Source organism: Myotis myotis, unplaced genomic scaffold, assembly GCF_014108235.1.
Source record: "Myotis myotis isolate mMyoMyo1 unplaced genomic scaffold, mMyoMyo1.p scaffold_m19_p_15, whole genome shotgun sequence".
Classification (NCBI taxonomy): Eukaryota; Metazoa; Chordata; class Mammalia; order Chiroptera; family Vespertilionidae; genus Myotis; species Myotis myotis.
The window spans coordinates 7632697-7649968 of NW_023416319.1; the positions used below are offsets into that span (position 1 = coordinate 7632697).

The 17272-nt window shown below is 39.9% G+C and overlaps 1 protein-coding gene across 5 annotated transcripts in view; it reads right to left on the reverse strand.

Moving 5' to 3' along the window:
• Window positions 1–17272, reverse strand: part of ATRNL1 (attractin like 1) — a 453022-nt gene that overhangs the window by 218955 nt on the left and 216795 nt on the right. Inside the window, exon 28 of one of the 5 annotated variants that reach the window (XM_036335872.1) lies at window positions 10029–13923. The exons of the other annotated variants lie outside the window; for them this stretch is intronic. Within the exon in view, the coding sequence (XP_036191765.1) occupies window positions 13903–13923 (21 nt within the window). The 3' untranslated portion in view covers window positions 10029–13902. Of the gene's footprint in view, window positions 1–10028; window positions 13924–17272 lie in introns of those variants that run through there. 5 annotated transcript variants of the gene reach the window in all.

Sequence of the window (17272 nt, forward strand, 5' to 3'; positions counted from 1 at the left end):
GAAATTATCAAAAACCTATATATTATCCTCATAAATTATAATTATTCACATCTAATAGCTCAGTAAATGACATGTGGGATTTAAAACAGCGTGATGGTCACTGCCGCACTCTGCCATTCCTTGCTATGGTGAAGCTGCTCCTGCCACAGAACACAGTTCAGGATATGTGTGCCGTGGAATGCACAGCCCATTGCGGACTGAGGCTTACTGTAGATTCACTCAGGGAGTCAGCAAGTGCTACAGCAATGACCCACAGAAGCTGTTAAGGACTTAAGTCATCCCTTCGGAGGGGGAACATTGGTAAAGGTACAGGAAGGTAAGCTCTATGAGAACGGAAACCAGGGAAGGATGCTATGGTAGGAGGGCTGCCTGTACATGGGAGTACTGTATAGTGGAGCAGATACTCCAGAATCAAACTCAGGGACGGTGGGAGTTGTGGGGAAACGGGATGCACCATGCAGAGAGAGCTGTCAGTTAGCCAAGGTGGGTGCAAGGATTCCAAATAAACTGGCTTGACTACATGAGAATAATATACAGGTTACTGTGCTAAAGGTATCTTCAGAGCGAGACAATGCATAGTCCTATCCGGTTTTGAAGGGATCTTAATCATGAAGGAAGTGGATTTCAGCAAATCTATTTTGTATATCCAAATCAATTCAAATATTTTACATTCATTAATGCTTAGTTCTCATCTCCTCCCAAAAGCTTTCCTAATGATATGCCATTGAACTCTTCTTTTAAAACTCCTATAGGATTTACTATCGCTAATGAACGTATTTTTTATACCATACCATCTATATATATAAAAGCCCAGCGACCAAACAGCAGAACAACCAGAACAACCAGTTGACCAGTCACTAAGACACACACTGACCACCAGGGGGCAGATGCTCGATGCAGGAGCTTCCCCCTGGTGGTCAGTGTGCTCCCACAGGGGGAGCGCCACTCCACTGACTGGGATGAGTAGCTGGCTCCTGCAGCAGGAGCTGCTGCTCAGTGGGCGGCTCCACAGCCGCTTGGCTGACCAGGATGAGCGGTGCTCCCACAGCAGGCCAATTCCCTGCAGGCCACGCCCCCACCACTGCACGAATCTGTGAACCGGGCCTCTAGTTATATGATAATATAATGAAGACTGAACTGAGTGGCTTGGGACCAAGAGACAATCTTCCCCCCTCCCACAGGTTAGGCTGGCACCATCCCCAATGGAAGGCGCCCAGGTCAGGGCATCAGGCAGCAGGTTAGGGGGAGGCGTACCCTTGTAAGCCTCCCTTCATGATCTCTGGTGGGATGCCACCAAGCTAAAATTTGAGCGGCTAACTAACCGGCCGAGGGCCTGCACCACCCTCAATAAAGGTCGGCCTGGATTTGCATTCCCAAAACCTGCTGACACTACCAGCCAAGCACAGAACCTAAGGGGGAGGAACTGCAAATCAGAACTGGGGCATCTGAAGCCACTCTCTTGGAGGTCTCCATCAGGGCCTCTGTCAGTGAGCGGCAGAGATAGAAAGGGGAGACAGGCTCTCTTCCCTCCCAGAGCCGGCACACCCTAAGTGGAGAGGGCAGCCTTGATCTATTCCTCTAAACCCCACCTGCACCTTCTTGCAGGTGCAGCCTCAGAGGGTAAAGAGGTCATAACACAGAACTCTGAAATCTGTTGCTTCTCCCTTGGAGCCTCCCTTCAGGAGGACCTAGAAGGTGTGGAGCTAGGAGAGCAACTACCTCCCCTCTTAAAGGCTAAGGACCCACGCCACCCCAATCAAAGGGCAGATTGGATTTGCATTCCCAGGTTCTGCTGGACCCACCCTGCTAATCTCATGTCCACTGGGGGGAGGGGGTGCAACAGTGAACCTGACTTACTCGGAGCACCCCATCTGGGCCTCTGGCAGTGCACTGCAGAAAAAGGAGGTGAGCAGCTCTCTCTCCCTTCCCAAGGGCAAGAACCACCCCAAGAGGAGGGGCAGGCTTGTTCTCTTCCACCTAGCTCCACAGGCACATCCCTGTGGGTGTAGCCTCATGGGAAAAAAGGGGCACAACTCAGAACCGGGTCATCTGAAGCAACCCCCTCAGAGCCTCCCCTCAGGGTCACTGATAGGGCACCAATGAGGTAGAAGGCAAGCAGCTCGCTCCCCTCTCAAGGTCTGATGGCCTGTGTCACCCTAATCAGAATTGGGTTTGTACTCCTATTTCCAACTGACTCCATCGTGCGAAGCTCATTTCTGTGGGGTGAAAGTCAATCCCACCCACAAACAGGACAACAAAAATCAGTTCCCAAGTACAACAGGAGGGTCATATAACCCACAGAAGGGACATTCTTAGAGCATCCATCTCAGGAGATGACGGAGGCTTTACCACTGTGTTCCACAGGGCACTTACGACTTAAGGCCACCCCACAAAGACTGGAAGGAGTCATAGCAGTCCTATTTAATACACAGGACAACAAAGAAACAATCCCCAAATAAAAGTAAAATCTCCAGAAAAAGAACGATATGAAATGGGAACAAACAGTTATCAGAGTTCAAAATAATGGTTATAAGGATGCTCAGATAACAATGGAACAGAACAGAGACCCCAGAACTCAACCCACACCATTATGGTCAATTAATATTTGACTAAGGAGGCAAGGGCTTATGTATGAGTAAAGACAGGCTCTTCAATAAATGGTGCTGGGAAAATTGGACAGACATATGCCAAAAAAAATGAAACTAGACCACTAACTTACACCAGACACAAGAATAAACTCAAAATGGACAAAAGACTTAAATGTAAGTTGCAAAACCATAAAAATTCTAGAAGAAAACATAGGCAGTAAAATCACAAACATCTCACATAGTAGAATTTTTGCCAATACATCTCCTTTGGCCAGAGAAACAAAGAAAAAAATAAACAAATGGGACCGCATCAGACTAAAAAAGCTTCTGTACAGCAAAAGAAACCATCCTCTAAAGGGAACCCTTGAGTATGGGAGAACAGACTTGCCAATGAGACACCTAATAAGGGGTTATTTCTAAAATATACAAAGAACTCATACAACTCAACAAGAGGACAAATAATTCAATTAAAAAGTATGCAAAGTGAATAGACACTTCTCCAAAGAGGACATACGCATGGCCATCTCCACCAACAAGGGATCCTTTGTGGAAGTAAGGTTGGCTTGGCACACTTTGACCAGCATAGACATGGCTGTGAAAATTGTGAATCTGCAGGACTCCTTTGAAGGTTTTCAAGAAGTTCACTGAGTTAAGTGTTTAAGTTGCCCTAACATCACAAAGTTTTATGAAGTCATTACCACCGAGGACAAAGTGTATTTGCTCATGGAACACGCAATCAGGGGACACTTATTAGACTTCTTACAGCCCATGACCAAGGAGGAGGCCGGAGCCATGTTCCTCCAGGTACTATCAGTGGAATAGTATTGTCACCGGAGGAGCATAGTACATAGGGACCTGAAGCCAGAGAACATACTCACAGTCAATGATACGACCATCAAAGTAGCAGACTTGGCCTCAGTACACAATATAACATGAGAAATTGAGCACCTTCTGTGGCTCCCTAGCCATTATGGCCCCAGAGATCATGAAGCTCCAACCCTATTACGCCCCGAATACTGACGTATGGAGCCTAGGGGTGGTTCTCTACAAGATGGTAATGAAGAAAGTGCCATTTGTGGGGAAGAAATTTGGGCAAATGAAGAGAAAGATATTGAGTGTACCATCCTTTATGTCTCTAGAATGCCAACAACTTAAAAAAGAAAAAAAAAAAAAGATGAAGGGCCACACATCAGGGCAAGACCCTGCCCCTCCCCTGACACCAACTGTAGTGCTTTCTCAAGCCAAGAAGTTCTGCCATCATGGCATAATTCCATAGACACTGCCAGTCACCCTGCCAGCCTGGGAGTCAAGGATGCCCACTCCCCAACCGGCCATAGTCAAGCATGCCCACTCCCCCTGCCAGCCTGGAGTCAAGGATCCCCACTTCCCCAACCAGCCTGGAGTCAAGCACGCCCACTCCCCCTGGCAGTCTGCAAGTGAGGATGGGCATTCCCCCAGCTCGTCTGGACTCAAGGACCACCTCTTCCCTACCCAGCCTAGAGTCAAGGACTGCCATCCCCAGCCCAACCCTCCAGCATCGCCCTCAGGGGTCCCACACACCCTCAGCAGGAGCAGCGCCAGCAGCAGTGGTGGAGCCCCAGAGGGATCCACCCCTGAAAAGAGCCTCCAAGCTGGGCAGCCTTCTGGTGAGACCCCTAGGCTCTTCTTCTAGCCAGTCAAGCATGCCCCTCCCCCTGTCAGCCTGCAAGCGAGGATGAGCATTGGGTGGTAGGAGGGTCTTCAGGTTTTTCTTAAAATGCGTATGTTGTAGGTCATGCATGTACAAGAAGTGTATCCAAAGGACAAAAGTGAAGCCAATATAATTTTTTAAATAGCGCACGGCCAAGGCAGGGCCATAGTTAAAGATGCTGGGAAGGTTGAGCAGCACTCCCTGAATTTTAAAAGCTGAACTTGAAGATGCTGAGCTCCAGGAAGACCAGCCATGTAGTACGGAAGATGAGCCAGAGGCTGGACACAAACAGCTGCGGCGAGAGCAATGCCAGAAACGCATGTGCAAGGTGAGAGGACTCGTTGTGGAGAGCAGAGTTAGGGTCACTAACTCCATCTGAACACATAGCAGTCGAGGCTAAGGGCCAAGTCCTGGGCTGCCAGCAAAAGGGAGGCAACCCATCCATATATATATAAATAACTGATAACGATGACCAAGATCTTCATGGATTTTGCCCAACATTTTGATTTGGACTTTGAGGGCTAATCTCAGAGACCACAAGCTAATCTAACAAGTGCGGGTGAAGGGAGACAGCGCCACGAGAAGATAAAAGGCAAACTAGGAACAGTGACACTTGCTCTTCGCCCTCCTGAGAATGAGCCGTGCTCACAGCTCGTGTGTCGGGCTTGGTGACCGTTGATTATTCCTTGGCCTTGCTGCTGGAGCTAGTTCATCGGTCTTCCCTGCAAGACGTGGACCCCTGGACACCGGGGCTTCTGTGACTCCGAGTGACCAGTAACCACTGCTCTGTGAACAGCCCAGGCAGGACATTTGAGACCTTGGATTTTCTGTTCGTTAACCCCCAATACTTGTGTGTGTGTTCTGATGTGTTTGTAATTTGGATTAAACCTGCAAGTAAGAAAAGTGAAGTTAACAGCACAGTCACCTCTGTTGGCGCACTATTGTTACTTGGTGTCAGAAACCTAGAGGGCCAAGTGACCCCCTAGGGTCCCGGCCTCAACCAGGCACCCCTGATACTATCTGAGGATCAGGACAGCGAGTGACTTATAGCAGGGACTATACTCACGGCCAGAGTGCTGGTGACAGTTGGTGTAGTCGGCAGTTGAAACTCAGAATTCTAAATCAAGTTAACCTAACATTTTTTTAAAAAGAACTCAAAAGCCTGACAGTTGGTGTAGTCATCACTGGCTTATGACTGGTCTGAAATCTAAATTTAAATGTTCAAAGTAAAAATTTTAGCCTAATTTCAAGAGAAAAAGAAAATCAAATTAACCTAATATTAAAAAAAAAATTTAAAAGCTAACACGAAGGAACAAAAATGAGCCTGTCAGTTAATGTGCAATTGGCTGGCAAAACAAATATATAATTTGGCAGAAATGAAGGAGAAAAGATTGACTGATGATATTGCTCTTTAAAGATGGGAACCTGAATTAGGTATAGGTAAAGGCTTATATAAGGTTGCAACCGAAATTGCTTGAAAATACTAGCATTACAAAATAAACTAAGAAAGTTCCATTTGAAAAGAAGGCCCAAGTTTGTATTATCAGTAGGGGGGCGGCCCCTAGTTTGAGGCGGAGGTGCAAGTTCATAAGAAACTATGGTATAAACATGTGATGATGTATAGTCAGACTTCCCCATACCTAGAAATGTAGAACCCCTGGGGAGGGGAGCAAATACACGGGGAACCCTATCACGGGTGGATGCAGACAGACATGAAGGGAAAAACTTGGCCAGGAGAATTATTCAGAGAGATAAGTCAGCTGACAGAGTAATAGATGAGGAACAGATGAAGATATAATACAAACAAACCCACACCCCGAGGATCCAGGGGACTGTGATAATCGATTTGATGATGGATATTTTGCTAGACTAGTGGTGACTGAGAAAACTATTAATAATAATCATCCATAGAAGGCAAAGAATATACAAGACAAACAATGAGGGTAGATTTTCAACAAGTAAATTTGGCAAACATTGATTGGCTTGCTAGTGTTTGGGACAAAGGAGCAAATACAAGTCTGCTGACAGGAACAGAAATCAATTGACCATCAAGTTGATAATCCTATCTCTGGAATGATCAGGTAGTTGAACCTTATCTTCTCTTATCATTTAAAGAATAACTACATTTGATGTTTTAAAATTGTCTTATGAGAGATAGCATCAATATTCATAAGTCAGATAGTATTTCAAAATATTTCAAGGATTGATAAATGTACTTTTAAGAATGTGATTATTTAATACACCTTAGAGAGGATGACAATACCTGCAGCATGTGAATGAGCAGAGTTTACATCACACTTCCACCAAAATAACGTCCCACCACCAACGAGATGAAATTTCATTTTAATTGAGTCATCAAAGCAAAGCTCCATGGACTATATCATGATTTATTATTATAGAACCTAGGTTACTTCTGATCATTTATTAAGTTTGAAATTTTTGTAGGACAGAAAACCATGTGGTTGGTATACAGTCTAATCTAATGGAAGCAGACTTGAGTCTGTTGGAATCAATAAAAAAAGAACAGGTGAGATACAGGGCCAAGAAATCAGCAGCTATCTTCACATAAGTATTTTACTTCCACTACTGGAACTCATATACTGAGGAGACCTTTGTCACATATCTAACTGACATTACTGTAGAAATAATATAGGTTCTTCAATTTGTATTTTATTAAATTTAACCATAATGGTTTAACTCATTTCTCACATTTACCACTTTTTTTTTCATTTAGTGCATATGAGGACACTAAAATTATACTTAATGCTAATTCAAAACTTTCAAAGCTGTTATTTAATGTCCAAGATGGATAATTTATACATTTTTACATAGATAAAATATACAAGAGACATATATATGTTTGATTTTTTGAAGGTGGAATAGAATGGAAATATTAGCTTGGGATCTTGGAAAAGATCTGAGGTGAATGAACTCTTTTGTTCCTTTTTTCCCTTCAACTAAAATACAGAAGACCCTCGTATTGCCTAGCTAATGTTTTACGTGCTGAAGATACAGAGAGATGTACAGCTTCTGCCTTTTCAGGGCTCAGGCTGGTAGGATGAACAACATGAAGTGATAATAACGATATTGCTCCTCTCCTATCTTCTCATGAATCTAAATCTATATTCTCCTTTTCCTGAATCTTTAATGCATCATTCCCTGTGTTCATTACCATTTAAACCTAAGACGCCTCCATTAACGTACACACATGCATACTTACTACATATATCTTTACAGATGTCAACTTATATTTGTTTCTTCCTCTGAGATTTTCTCCGTCCTTACCTTGTCTTCTGAAAGCATTCTTAAACGGTCTTCTTTTTGGCATGTGATACAATGATATTCTGATTTGCCTCCCTGGCCTGCCCTATCTTAACCTCTCCTTCACTTCAATGATCACTTTATGTTGAGAACGTCTACAACCATATTGCCAATCCTCATCTCTCCCACAAAATGTGCTCTTTCCATACAAGGTTGTAATATAAATGAGAGAGAGAGAGAGAGAGAGAGAGAGAGAGGGGGAGAGGGAGAGAGAGAGAGAATGAATGAGAATTAGAGACTTAGAGGGAGAATTGAGTCTAAATTGAGAATAAAATGAGTAATTTCACCTTAAAGGTATAGCATTAAAAGGATGAAATTTGTATGTATTTATTTGGTAAGAGGAAAGAATTAATTATGTCATTACATAAGTTTGGTAACATTTTGTGTTATGTTTAGTTAGAAGAAATTATATATGTTAACCCAGAGAATTCAGGAATCATGTATTGTCAGCAAGATGAAAATGATGTGTTTAAAGCAGAAGTTCTTTTTTTTTTTAAGTAGTGCAATTTTTATTGTGGCTTTCATAAGAATGCATAGTATTTAACTGACACAGGAAATTTTATGTAAAACAGCATTTTTTTACAGTTTTAGTTTAGTTTTTTTTTCTATTGATTAAGGTATTACATATGTGTCCTTATCCCCCCATTCGCCCCCACTCATGCCCTTACCCCCTGGTGTCTGTGTCCATTGGTTAGGCTTATATGCATGCATGCAAGTCCTTTGGTTGATCTCTCCCCCTTACCTCCACCCTCCCCTGCCTTCCCTCTGAGGTTTGATGGTCTGATCAATGCTTCTCTGTTTCTGTATCTGTTTTTATGTTTTTATGTTGTTCATTATATTCCACAAATGAGTGAGATCATGTGATATTTATCTTTCTATGACTGACTTATTTTGCTTAGCATAATGCTCTCCAGCTCCATCCATGCTGTTGCAAATGGTAGGAGTGCCTTCCTTTTTACAACAGCATAGTATTCCATTGTGTAGATGTACCACTGTTTTTTAATCCACTCATCCGCTGATGGGCACTTAGCTGATTCCAAATCTTAGCTATTGTAAATTGTGCTGCTATGAACATAGGGGCGCATATATCCTTTCTGATTGGTGTCCCTAGTTTCTTGGGATATATGCCTATAAGTGGGACCACTGGGTCAAATGGGAGTTCCATATTTAGTTATTTGATGAAACTCAGTACTGTTCTCCACAGTGGCTGCACCAGTCTGCATTCCCACCAGCAGTGCACGTGGGTTCCCTTTTCTCTGCATCCTCGCCAGGACTTGTCATTTGTTGATGACAGCCATTCTGACAGGTGTGAGATGGTACCTCATTGTCGTTTTGATTTGCATCTCTCGAATGATTAGTGACTCTGAGTATGTTTTCATATGTCTCTTGGCCTTCCTTATATTCTCTTTCGAAAAGTACCTATTTAGGCTGCCCATTTTTTGATTAGGTTGTTTATCTTCCTTTTGTTAAGCTGTATGAGTTCCCTGTAAATGCTGGAGATTAAACCCTTATCGAAGCTAACATTGGCAAAGAAGTTCTTAATTGGTAAGAAGTGCCACCCCATTGGGGTGTTTATGGAAATGTGTTGGGTGTGTGCCGTTGTGAGAACTGTTACATTGAATGGGAGATATGACTGGGCTGGCATTTAATGGGCAGAAGCTGGAGATTCTGAAGGTCCTTCAACACACAAGACATTTCCCCACCACCAACTGTCCGGATTCCTGCATGACTTCCCCATGTCTTCCCAAGCATCGTTTATAATAGCTATCTAAGCCCAACACCTAACTACATTTTTATATAAACACTGAGTACGCATTTTGGACAGTTGTTATTAACCATGGAATTTCGTGAATGCAAGTACCATGTATTTTAGGAGAAGACTGTTCTTGGCTTTGATTCTAACTTTACCATGAGTCACAAACCATTTCAGAAAATCACACCACTATATTGTAATGCTGCTCTTATGGATGAGTCACAGATACAACAGCCTCTATTTGTCAGAATCTCCAGCTTCTGCCCATTAAATGCCAGCCCAGTCATATCTCCCATTCAATGTAACAGTTCTCACAATGTCAGTATTTGTGGTAATTCTATGAATAAATTAAAGTATCTGACTATTTCATTATGTTTTATTGCACAGACATATACAATCATTTATAAAAAATATACACTGATTTTTCATAAATTACTTCCCTTTCATGTTTCTTTTATTTTAAATAAGATAACCCAATTTTATTTTTTAACTTTAATTTGTTAATATTTTTATTGATTTCAGAGAGGAAGGGAGAGGGAGAGATAGAAACATCAATGATGAGAGAATCACTGATCAATTGCCTCCTGCATGCCCCTACCAGAGATCTAGCCTGCAACCCAGGCATGTGCCCTGACCGGAAATCGAACCTTGATCTCCTGGTTAATAGGGTGATGCTCAATCGCTGAGCCACCCCAGCTTGGCTTATGATTCTTTTACATTAGGGCATTTACCATTTTCTACAATCATGTCTTTAGGTAAGTTATATTGGTAATGAGTTTCATCTCATGCTAATAAAGGGGACACTATAAAATAATTGTTATAATGGCATGGAGTAGAGAATCACTGGCTTACATTCTTGGAAGGACGAGGGTGATAAGAGCCAACACTGTTGGAGATCAACAAATACAGCAGACGGTCTGGCTAATATCAAACAGTAGAGGTGCTATTCCCAGTTCTCGTGGTCATGGGACCGACTTATGCTAATAACACCGTAATGAGAAAACCCATGTGCAAATAGAGAATATTTAGCAGCAGCAGTACATATGGTCAGGCTCATTTTCCCACTTAGTCGATGAGCTAGGGAGGAATTTGGGGAGAAATTTTTGCAGTAGAAAAAGGATAAAATTACAAGGTGAAGGACTTCAGTTATAAATGAAAGAAAATGTTTAATTAAGCCAAGCAGCTCAAAGTGTTCTTGTTCCTCTATGGACCTGCTCCCTGGCAGGGTAAATAAATGGAGTCTTCGTTCATTCATATTGGCTCATCATTTTAAATTTTAAACATGAATTTGTGGAAAGAAGTCCTTGGTGTGGATGACTAGCAGTTCGCAGCTGTGTGCTGCCTTAATTGCTCTCCCTTATGTTGTCGCCACCTAAATAGTTTAGGCTCGCCCAAAGGTGTAAGATTAAGTTAGAACAACAAAAACCAAATGAAAGAAAGTGTTTACAAAATTCGTAAAAGATGAGATCGTCATCTTGGATTCTACTTTATCCCCTAAAATTTTATTCTTTAGAGCCCCTCAAATACTTTTCATGCTAATATTTAAAGAAACAAAACATAATTTGAATAATTTATTAATTATTGAGAACTATAAAAGGGAACTTTTGGCAACATATGACGGTCGCCAAAAATGTTAAAAGTATATTCATGATCCACTCTTCTTTAAACTGGAAAGACACTTTCAACAACATGAATGGCTGTCAATAAAATAAAATAATGGCCCTGAAAATATATGTCTGTACTTCTTATTCATGAAGTAGAAACTAAACTATGCTAAAATTTCCATGTCTTGTCTAGTAAAGCTATTATCCTTTCTTCTGGTTATTCACTGTAGCTAAAACAAACTAATACTTAAAAAATTCACGATTTTGTGACTCAGGAATTTTGGAACAACCAGGACAGATGGTTCATCTCTGACCCATCTCTTGTCACCTGTGGGAACTGGGACTAGACATTCCATTTGCAAGATGGCTTTTCAGTTACATTATCTGCTATCTTGCTTCTTGGTGGCTCTTTCTCTTCCTCCATCTCTCTATCTCTGTATCTCTTTCTCTCCCTCTCCCTTCCCCTCCCCACCACCTCTTTCTATCTCATGCCTTGAGCTCCTCACAGCTTGGTGCTCTCAGGGAATACAGACTTTCCTACATGGTAGCTAGCTTACCTTGAGCAAATATTCTAAGAGCAAGCATTCTAAGAGACAAGACGGGGAGGCTGCCAATATCTTAAGGCCTGGGCCTGGGACTTCGCAGTGTCATGTCCACAGTGTATGTTTAGACAAATCATCATAGAACCCACCCTGAGTTGAGGGGACATACCAGAAATGTCACCTTTCTTTTTGAGTAATGCCAAAGAATTCGTGGTCATCTTAAATTCATCACATCTTGTTTGAAGCATTAATAAAAATTATTGTTCCTGGTCAGTAATTCTCATACTCAGCCAACTACACGTAAGGCACCAACTACATGTAAGGCACCATGCCAGGAGCTACATAAAACACAGTCTCTTACTTCAAGAAATTAAAATTTCACTTAAAAGATGAAAAGTACAACTATAAATATTTAAACAATAGTTTTCCAAGTAATATTTTAAACTAGCCAAAGAGAAAATGAGAATGACAGGAGTGAGAAGCAGACTTATTAGAAAGCCAAAGATTTTTATTTTGTTTACAAAAGCAATGCCATCTCTTCCATGTGCAAATCACAAAAATATTCACTATTTTGACAAAATGTCGATAATGAAGAAAATGTTTCAGAGTATAAATTGCATTCAGTTCTGAGAATAAAGAAAGACATTTTCAGAGAACAATACGCTGGGCTATTTCATTGTCCCACAAAAGAGACCAGAGATAGTCATATTTAACATTAGTATTCAATATGCATTATCTAAACCCAGAAATGATGCATATAAAAAGATGTGAACGTAGGCACATTTAAGATTGCATTTGTAGGTGGACTTTATACATGATTTTGTTTGATAAATACTAATAAAACAAACATTTATCAAGTGCCTGCTATGTACCAGGGCACTATGCTGTATTATTTTGGAGACATGAAGATTAAAAAAGACATCATCTTGGCAAACAATGAGCTAGGAGAGTTAAGGAGAGGGATGAGTAGATAGGCAATTTTATAACAGTGTGACATGTCACATAACAAGGGTAAGTGCAGACTGCTGGAGAAGCACACAAAATCCTTAGCTCAGACTGAGGGGTGATATGCCCAGGAAGATCATCAGGGGACAATGCAACCTCACAGCTGAAGGTCCATCAGAACAGTGGTCGCCAACCAGTGGTCCGCGAGGTCCAAAAGGTTGGCGACCACTGCATTAGAAGGAAACTGTTGCTATTGTTGTAAGAGGGATTAGTACACATTCTAAACAGAGAGCTGCAAACAGATCTGAAAAAAAAAGAAATCCTGGTGTTTTCAGGACAAAGCCAGTATGACTTCGGGAGAATGTGGGGAGAATCTGGGGCAGGAAAAACATATTGAGTGATAAGTTTGGGCGAGGTTACTATGAAACTGTGATCACATCATTTAGTGCCTTTTATTCGATGCTAATAAGTGTGAATCTCATACTGAACACCACGAGGAGACACAAATGGCCAAAATAAATGAACGTAATCATTTCAGATGAATAATTACACGTGCATAACCACATATATAAAAGCATATTTGTAAACAGCCAGTAGAACATTTTTGAAAAGTCATATATCGGAGCTCAAAAATAAAAGCACATGAAAGCTTTTAAATTTAGTGTCATAAATCTGAAGGGTTTTATTTATGAGCCAAATGTGTTTTTCAGTTGCTTGCATTTATTAGATTACCTATTGATTTAGTGTTTACAGTTTTAGTGTTATAATTATTTTACGCAGTGATGAGTATAAACTGTTACGTAAATATGACTAAACAATAGCTTCTGCTCTAATTTTAAATTAGAAACTATATAACTACAATATTTAAAGTGGTAGTCATAGACTTTCCATTTTGTTAAACTGAAGGGAAATGTACATGTACTATAAGCTCCTAATAAATAATTCATCTGTAATAAGTGACCAATGATTTAGAAAATAAGACAAATTCAGAAAAAGTCTATCTTTATCAAAATAAAATTTAGATAAACAAATAGAAAATATTTCTAATCTAATGGTGTTTAGGCTTAGGCAATTATAACATTACAAATAAATATTCAATCTATATGTGCTGTAAGTCTCTTAAAAATAAAATGTATAAAGGATAGTATGCTTTTATTCTGACCTTTTAGAATATATGAGACCCTGAGTATACGGCCTCTTTAAGATTTTACCCTTTAAGAAAATCAGTGATATTTTATTATCAATTACCAGGTGTGGTTATATACATGTTTCCATTATTCTGGTTCACCTAAATATTTCTTCCATTCTGCAAGCCATCTGTCCACGTTCACTGGCACTGGCCAGGTGTATTTCACAAATCGATGGGGAAAAGTGTTTTCTGTATTAGAGACAAAATGTGCATCAGGACTGATTGCTGGTCAGGGCAGGACTTCTCTAGGCACCTGCCTGTTAGCTCACATCACATGCCGTGATTTCTTTTCTAGCAAATGAGAATGATGAACAACTTTACCATCTCAAATATATAAGAAAAATACAAAATATACATGCTCTAAATGTCCTTAGACTCTATAAGTTAAATGTTAAACAAATAATGATTTCTGGCAGGTTCATTTGGATAGAGAAATGCTATCTTTAAAACTAAAAAAATATTCAAAATGATATAAAAGGCTAAAACTGCAAATTATTTACTAACAATTATTAGGATTCTACTTTGTAGCATAAATTTATTAAAATCTACAACAAATTTGTTAACAAGATGGTCCCTGGGTGTCTAGAAAAAAATATTCTTATAAACTATTTTATAAATCCTTTAAACAAGAAAACCGTAGTTTTCTTCATGATCACAAAGTAGATAACTAAAGAGTCGATACGAAACGTCTATTTCCTTCTAGTATCATTTGGTCGGCCAATTATAACTTCCATGTGCAGTACTTACACACTGTTGCCATAAAGAAGGGGGATAAATTCAGCACTAACCAACCATTGGTAAATGGCAAGAGAACTAGAGAAGTCAACTTCAAAATAAAGCAAATTGGCCAAAGGTACCATTTCATACTCTCAATAAACCCCAACAGAAGCACATTTAATAATTACTAGCGAGATGCCTATGTAAAGGTCCCCCTATCTAATTTTTCATCATCTGTGACTTTCATGAATGTGCTGGCCACCTTTCCAAACACACCTTTTCTTTTCATTCATGCTGACTTTGGGAACATCGGTCTTCCCCTTAAAAACCAGCTGGTAGCCAATAGCTGAAGTAAGGATTTGTGGTTCAGTGATTTTCCATGGCAAGCCAAGACAACAGTCCTGCTGACCTCCCTCAGCCTGGAACTAAGTACAGTTACTGAGGCACATGTGGAGATTCTTAGCATGTGTTCCACGAGGTCAGATTCAAAGGCTCAGGGTAACACATCAGGAGACTTGCTTCACTGATTGGTTCCAAAACCCTACTTACCACAGAGAGAAAGTACCCAGGTGGGAATAACCAACTAACCAAAAGGCAGAAAGGGGGACAAGTTAATAAGGAAACACCCAAACATTACTCCAGTTCTCTAGGAAGCAGCACTCAGTGCTTTTAAAGTGGCTGACTTAAGTATGCCATTTCATTTTAACTGGCAAACAAAGAAAAATAACAGAAAAATAAAAAAGAAGACATAACAACAATCCAATTCCTTTATAGTCTACTTTCCTCTTTAGTTTCTTAAAAAATCGTTTTAAATCCAGTCAATATTTTATTCAAGCGAATATCTGTGCGTATGCATGTATATACATTCTATTGGGAATTCCTTAATTGGTTTGCTCTGACCATTTCATTAAGTATCAAATAATGTTCTCCGATTTGATACCTCTTTAATCGTTAATAATGAATATATTAAGTATGTTATATTCAAACAGTACCTTGATTTAAAGAAAATAGTCTTCTGAACAATAAAACTGTATTTACATATAAATCATGAGCAGCAAAGACAAGAAAACACAGCCTCCATGACATGAACAAATAGCATATAGACTGAACTACCAAGACGTTTGGACAACAATGGCCGATTGCATCTGCTCTGCATACTCTAAGGTTTCAAAGTCTTTGAACATGTTGGGAAGAAGGTCATTGAACTGATTTATTCTGCATGTGCACAGCTTAAGTACTACAATAATGAAATCACGTTCACTTGGAAGAAAATGGTCCAGTGTTAAGTTGCCAATGGCCATGTTAATAAGGCTCCTTATGTAATTTGGCTGATAGAAGCTTCCAGCTCAAATGCTATTAATTTATTTAGTAATTCTAAAACTCACAAGTGAAGGAAGGAGAAGAGATACTTTCTAAAGAAACATAGATAATTCAGGAGGTCTATTGTTGTTCTTCATAACAATGGAGCTTTAAGTTCTATTCTCTAATTTACTGTCACTTTATCACTTTTATCTTCCACTTCAAGTCTGTTTCTTTTATTGGACTATCTATTCAGCTGATAATTCATTTAGGCTTTTGAAGTTCTGTGCCATAAAAATTCCATTTAAATGCTTCCTAAATGGTGGTTAATCTGCACAAATTTTAAATTTGACCTTAATGGAACAGCTTATTCCTGAAGTTATTAGGATACTGGAAAACAGATCATGTCCTTAAAAGTATACTTATTGCAAAGTTTATTTTTTATCATTCACAAAATGAATTTTGCACAGAGAGATAGTTGCAAAGTGCCTCCTTTTACAATAAAATGCAGAGTCATCTTCCCATGTGAATTCTGCTACACATTCAGAATCTTCACTCGGGTGTCAGAGGAGGTGTCAAAGTGCTTTGTTAACAAACTTATTTCCCAGATGTGGATGGAACTGGGACAGAAGGCTCAAATGCTCTAACATACCTAACAATTCAATTACAGTTATCTTATGGTGCCATCACATATTTTTCTTCAACAATCAAACAACCTCAGCTGGAAACCTCTAGCAATAACATAAATAAAGGACCATCTGGCTGGAATAATTAAGGAAGGCTGGAAATAAAACATTAATTAGCGCAGTATTTCAAACGACCTTCAGAGGCCTTATTATAAAATTATATCCAAGCAGGTAATCATTTATTTCATGTTGCTGTTAAATTTAACTAGGCATGAATAAATACAAATACAAAATCTTTGCTCTTTTGGTGAGGACAATGGACTTGAAATGATAATGACATTATATTTCATTTAAATGAAGGCAACAAATAAATAAGTGAAACAAAAATAACACTATTCACATTTAAAATTTGCATAACTCAGATATTGTAGAATTTTAACATTGAAAGGACCTTTGCAGATCTAACACCCCCTCAATTTATAAATGAGGAGATACAGGGTGGGAGAGGTTAAATGATTTCCCCAAGGTCACACGAGGAGAGAGTGGTAGATGCTAGAGGCAAACACAGCCCTGGTTTGCATGCTAGAAAAACTCTTTGCACTACGAGAACTTACACAAAATAAATGTCCTATACAAAGTGTGGTGGTTGCTGTTTTGGGGCTTCACTGAATTAAAACAAAATTTCACCAAACTTGCTAATGTACCCAATTGCAGGGCCACATAATGAGAAAAGACCTAAAGTGATAAACTACCTTAGAAAAGTCTGTGCCAGAGATGACTGGCTATCCACTAATGGATGAAACTACTCTTGTAGGGCAGTTTATTACTATTTCATGCTAATGAAACGCAGCAGATGAGGATGTGTATCAATTCAAGGCCAATGTTTTAAAGAAGCAGGTGTGCCTTCTCCATCATATATTCACCATTCTGCTCTGCGGATCAGGGAATAGGGAGCCACAGATGGGAGAGGAAGGGTCCTGGAGAGAAATACTTTACTG